Raw genomic sequence first — 5032 nt, 5'->3', positions numbered from 1 at the left:
TGCCTCGCGTTCCCGCGGGCTCCTGGGAGGTGGTGGCCAGCGCCCCTGCGGGCAGCGCAGGGCCCTGCCCTGAGGGGCCAGAGGTCCCCCAAGGGGCACCTGGCGTTTGGCTGGGGGAAGGGGCGGAAAGTAAGCAAAGGGGAGAAGCTGCCAAGTGACTAATCCCGGAGATGCCCTTTCCCGAGGCGCTGCCAAGCGCCCCAGAGCCCTGCCCCCGGATTTCATCCGCCTCGACCCATCCCCAGCCCTTTGGGGCAGAGGAGCAGCGCGGGCTCTAAACCCCGGACGATTTCTGCGACTGGGGCCGGACCCAGGGTCCGGGGCTCGTCTCCTGGGCGTCCTGGAGCTGCGCTCTCCAAGCCTCCCCCAGGCGAGGTAGGTGGCTGGCGCTTCGGACTGGGCTTGCCGTGTAAAGGTGCGATCTGCTCAAGTCTTGGCATCTTTGCTTTCTCTTTGCTTTTCAGGGCGTTTGGGGAGCTGCGCGGAGCCAGGGGTTCGGAGGAACCAGGCGTGTATTTTCAGCTGCGCCTCAGCCCCGAAATGTGACTGTAATTGACTAGCTCGGGAGGCCCCTAGGCTCTGGATGGAAAGGGTAGGATACGCTAAAAGCCACTGCTTTCCATGGGAATTGAAGGGCCAGCTGGTGGCAATGACAGTGACCTGGAGCGAGGGGGTCAGCAGACAGCCGTAGAGAGCAAGCGGCTCCTTCCAAGGGGGTGACTCGGGGGCCGGGGGCAGGCTCCTGCCACTGTGTGGTGCAGCCCTCGCAGAGAACGCCAGTGAGGTCCTGCACCCAGGGCAGCAAGGGGCCGCCTGACCCCTAACCCTTGACCCCTGCTTAGGAGCTTGAGGGACATCAGAGCCCCCCGTGCTCTCCCCGGAAGATGAGGACCCTGAACACCTCCACCGCCTCCACCATGGACAGGGCCGGGCTGGTGGTGCAGAGGGATTTCTCCTTCCGCGTCCTCACCGCCTGCTTCCTGTCGCTGCTCATCCTGTCCACCCTCCTGGGGAACACACTGGTCTGTGCCGCCGTCATCAGGTTCCGGCACCTGCGGTCCAAGGTGACCAACTTCTTCGTCATCTCCCTGGCCGTATCAGACCTCCTGGTGGCCATCCTGGTCATGCCCTGGAAAGCGGTGGCCGAGATCGCCGGCTTCTGGCCCTTCGGGTCCTTCTGTAACATCTGGGTGGCCTTCGACATCATGTGCTCCACGGCGTCCATCCTCAACCTCTGCGTGATCAGCGTGGACAGGTACTGGGCCATCTCCAGCCCCTTCCGCTACGAGAGGAAGATGACCCCCAAGGCGGCCTTCATTCTGATCAGCGTGGCGTGGACCTTGTCTGTGCTCATCTCCTTCATCCCCGTGCAGCTCAGCTGGCACAAGGCGAAGCCCACCGGCCTCTCCGAGGGCAACGCCACGTCCCCGGGTGAGACCATAGACAACTGTGACTCCAGCCTGAGCAGGACCTATGCCATTTCCTCCTCCCTGATAAGCTTCTACATCCCCGTGGCCATCATGATTGTCACCTACACCAGGATCTACAGGATCGCCCAGAAGCAAATCCGGCGCATCTCGGCCTTGGAGAGGGCGGCGGTCCACGCCAAGAACTGCCAGACCACGACGGGCAACGGGAAGCCCGCGGAGTGTGCGCAGCCCGAGAGCTCCTTCAAGATGTCCTTCAAGAGGGAGACGAAGGTTCTGAAGACGCTGTCGGTGATCATGGGGGTGTTTGTGTGCTGCTGGCTGCCCTTCTTCATCCTGAACTGCATGGCGCCCTTCTGTGGGACCGGGGAGACCCAGCCCTTCTGCATCGACGCCATCACCTTCGACGTGTTCGTGTGGTTTGGGTGGGCTAATTCCTCCTTGAACCCCATCATTTACGCCTTTAATGCTGATTTCCGGAAGGCATTTTCATCCCTCCTGGGATGCTACAGACTCTGCCCTGCAACCAATAATGCCATTGAGACGGTGAGCATCAACAACAACGGGGGCGCGGTCTTCTCCAGCCATCACGAGCCGCGAGGCTCCATCTCCAAGGACTGCCACCTGGTGTACCTGATCCCACATGCCGTGGGCTCCTCCGAGGACCCGAAGAAGGAGGAGGCAGGCGGAACAGCCAAGCCCCCGGAGCGGCTGTCCCCGGCCCTGTCTGTCATCTTGGACTATGACACGGATGTCTCCCTAGGAAAGATCCAGCCCATCACACAAAATGGACAGCACCCAACCTGAACTCCGAGGGGACTCCTGCCAGCCATGCTCACCCCCAAAGCGAGAGGGGGTCTCTGGGGCTTGCTGTGAGACTTGGGGTGTCAGGCGAGCCTTCCTCTGCTGCTTTTCCTCAAACACAACTAACTCTGTTTAAACATACATCCCGGTGTGTTTTCTGTGTTCTTCCTGGCGAATCAAAGAGTCACACATGTTGAGGCGAGGGCTCACAAGGGACGTGTCTTTGGCTCCAAACTTCTTTTTAGAAACGGATTCTTTATCCTAGGACTCAAAAATAGGGCAAAGAATCCACAGTGAGCCACTTCGCTTAACAATCAAACCTTTCTGGGAAGGCAGTGAGGAGGGTTGAGTGGGCCGTGTGCTAACAGGTGCTAACGGTGGTCGGAGCACAGCTCTCCTAGCGTGAAGGTAGGTGCCTGCCTTCCTCAATGATTCCTCCAAAATAATTGAGCCTTAGAGTGCGACTGCGATTGTTTTTTTTGTTGTTGTTGTTGTTTTTTCAGAACTGAGAGATGCTTTGTGGATATTGGTTTTATTTATTTATTGTACTATATGGATATTTTTAACTTATAATAAATCTATATTTATCATATTTTAACAGGACACACGAATGAGTTATCTGAGACCTTCCAATCACATTTTTGTCCCCTTAACTAGCACTTTATAAGCCAAGGGAACAAACACGCGGGCTCTCTGAGAGCCTCAGTGCCCATGTGTCACTCCCAGCAGCACAGCCAAGACCGATAGGAGGGAGCTTGTGCCAATTCCGTAAAACCCACGGGCATAAGTAAAGATGAGGTGAGAGCTGACAGATGCTGGGAACGTTTGTCCCCCTAGACATTGTGAGAAACTTCAGAACGCATAGTAGCTACCACTGTATTCAGAACCTTTTAAGCGGCGGAGACCTGCAGTTCTGTAAATACCTTTTCAAAAGCCAGCGTAAGAAGCCAGCTCGAACTGTATCATCTTAGTGGTAATACAGAGCACATGCCACTTCCTACTTCTGTAAAATAACCGGCCCTCTCGTGTCTTCTCTCAGCCCACGTGTCAGAGAGCTTTTCTGAGCCAGACAGGGGCTGTCCTGGCTCCATGTGCCGTGCGGACAGCGGGTCTCCTCGCTCCCGCACCCGGCAGCCGCCCCCGTGGACAGAGGGTGCATCCCGCCCCTCCTCTCACCCAACAGACCACGGCTGCTTCTGTAGTGCTTTCATCTGCATTTAGAATCGCTTTTTTAAAAGTCTAAATGTTAATGGTATCCTAACAACTAGTGCCTCATGATCACTCTCTGGTCAGACACTTCTTTTGGAAAAAAACAGGAGACCCTGCTCTCTGGGCGTGTCAAGCATCCCAGAGCCGCCGGTATCTCTTTTGACAAACGCGAGCCCTCCCTCCGTGCTCTGGGTCACGCTCCTCTGTCACCAGCAGGACTGTGAGACACCCCCTGGTCACCCTCGCGAGATGCTGGTCCACGTGGGGCATGTCGAGGGAATTTCTGTGCAGCGTTGACAGCGTTTCCTGGTGGGTAAGCCGTGGACTTGCCGTGCAGATGAAGCGGGGAGCACGCTGCTGGCCGTGACCTCCCGCAGCAGGTCCGTGTGACATGTGCATTGTGGATGTTTCCTACCTGGACTGCTGTATGCTTTCTTACATCTAATAAAACTATTTTGTGAACTCACACCAGCCCCGAATGAGCCGTGTTGCATTTGTTAAATGTGCTTTAGAGACAAAAATGTGTCAGCCCCGCGAGTAAGGAAACGTAGGCATGTTCAAGGCTCTGTCACTTTTCTTCTTTTTAATGCCTGTCACGGTGGCCTGGCAGCATTTAAGCAGGAGATGTCTTTGATTCGGGCTACATACTCTTGTTTCCTTCTGCCTTAAGGACTTTTTCTTTTTCTTTCTTTCTTTCTTTTCTGTTATTTTCTTTTTTTTTAAAGAAACCTTTCCTTATTAGAGGAATTACTCTACTTTCCATTTCACAGATTTGAACGATTCCTAAAAACCTCTGCTTTTGCCTTCAAAGTGCCCAGGGACTTTAGACGATGGAAATATCACAGAGAAGGCGGTGGCTGCTGTCGGCTTGGTTTGGACTCTTACCTGATGATAGCCACAGTGTGTGTAGTGCTTGTTTTAAGAATAAATAGAACAGGAGTTTTTTTTTGTTTTTTGTTTGTTTGTTTGTTTTTTTTTCCTTGAGAAAATGTACTGGTTGTAATGCTGGGCTTAGCAAATGTCTTATTGAGCACCCCCTGCATCCTGCCCAACCTGTTTAGTTAGTGTGTAGCCCCTCCCCCTTGTTTTCATCCCTAAGAGGAGAACTCCGGAGCAGCAGGCGCTGCAGAGCTGAAGGGTTAAGTTTATAATTTGGAACCTCACACGGCAGATGGCGTCTTTTAAATTCCATATGTGGCATCCCCAGGCTTTGGCATGTAATGAACATGTCTAGAACGCACGCCCGTAACACGTGAGGCCTTTTCTCTCTGCCTCAGAACTTCCTGCATATCTTTCTCCTCTGAAGTTTAATTTTTTTTTTATGGGAAGTCCAGCACCACCAGCTCCAATGTTCAGGGCTGTCACTGTCCAGCCAATGACACGGGGCACAAAAGCCTTCCCCCTTTATTGTGTTGGCACAGAGTGGAAATTGAAGATGTATCTAGAGATGATGTTACACAGTTATAGTCAGTGTACTGTGGACAAGACTGCCGTGGGCTCCTGGCATGTGGGATCGATAAGGGCCTGTTATGAAATGCTCGTTTCGCTGAAAGGCTCTGTCAGAGAATGTCACTCACCACCAAACGCAGCGC

The 5032-nt window shown here is 54.0% G+C and overlaps 1 protein-coding gene across 4 annotated transcripts; it reads left to right on the top strand.

Annotated features, from left to right (window-relative positions):
- The first annotated feature begins 6 nt into the window (after positions 1-6).
- On the top strand, positions 7-3908 carry DRD1 (dopamine receptor D1). 4 transcript variants are annotated; one of them, XR_001514135.1, is made up of 3 exons: positions 7-375; positions 465-2639; positions 3271-3908. XR_001514135.1 is itself a non-coding variant. In XM_006765402.2 (2 exons), exon 2 carries the CDS (start codon positions 885-887, stop codon positions 2232-2234), a length of 1350 nt encoding a protein of 449 aa, XP_006765465.1. In that variant the 5' UTR covers positions 7-375; positions 465-884; the 3' UTR covers positions 2235-3908. The 4 variants fall into 4 exon arrangements, 1 of the variants encoding a protein (XP_006765465.1); XR_001514133.1 differs by having other exon boundaries at positions 2889-3908; XR_001514134.1 differs by having other exon boundaries at positions 465-3029.
- Positions 3909-5032: the final 1124 nt, after the last annotated feature.

This window comes from Myotis davidii, unplaced genomic scaffold (genome assembly GCF_000327345.1).
Source record: "Myotis davidii unplaced genomic scaffold, ASM32734v1 scaffold399, whole genome shotgun sequence".
NCBI lineage: Eukaryota > Metazoa > Chordata > Mammalia > Chiroptera > Vespertilionidae > Myotis > Myotis davidii.
This window is presented reverse-complemented; position numbering and strand designations above follow the sequence as displayed.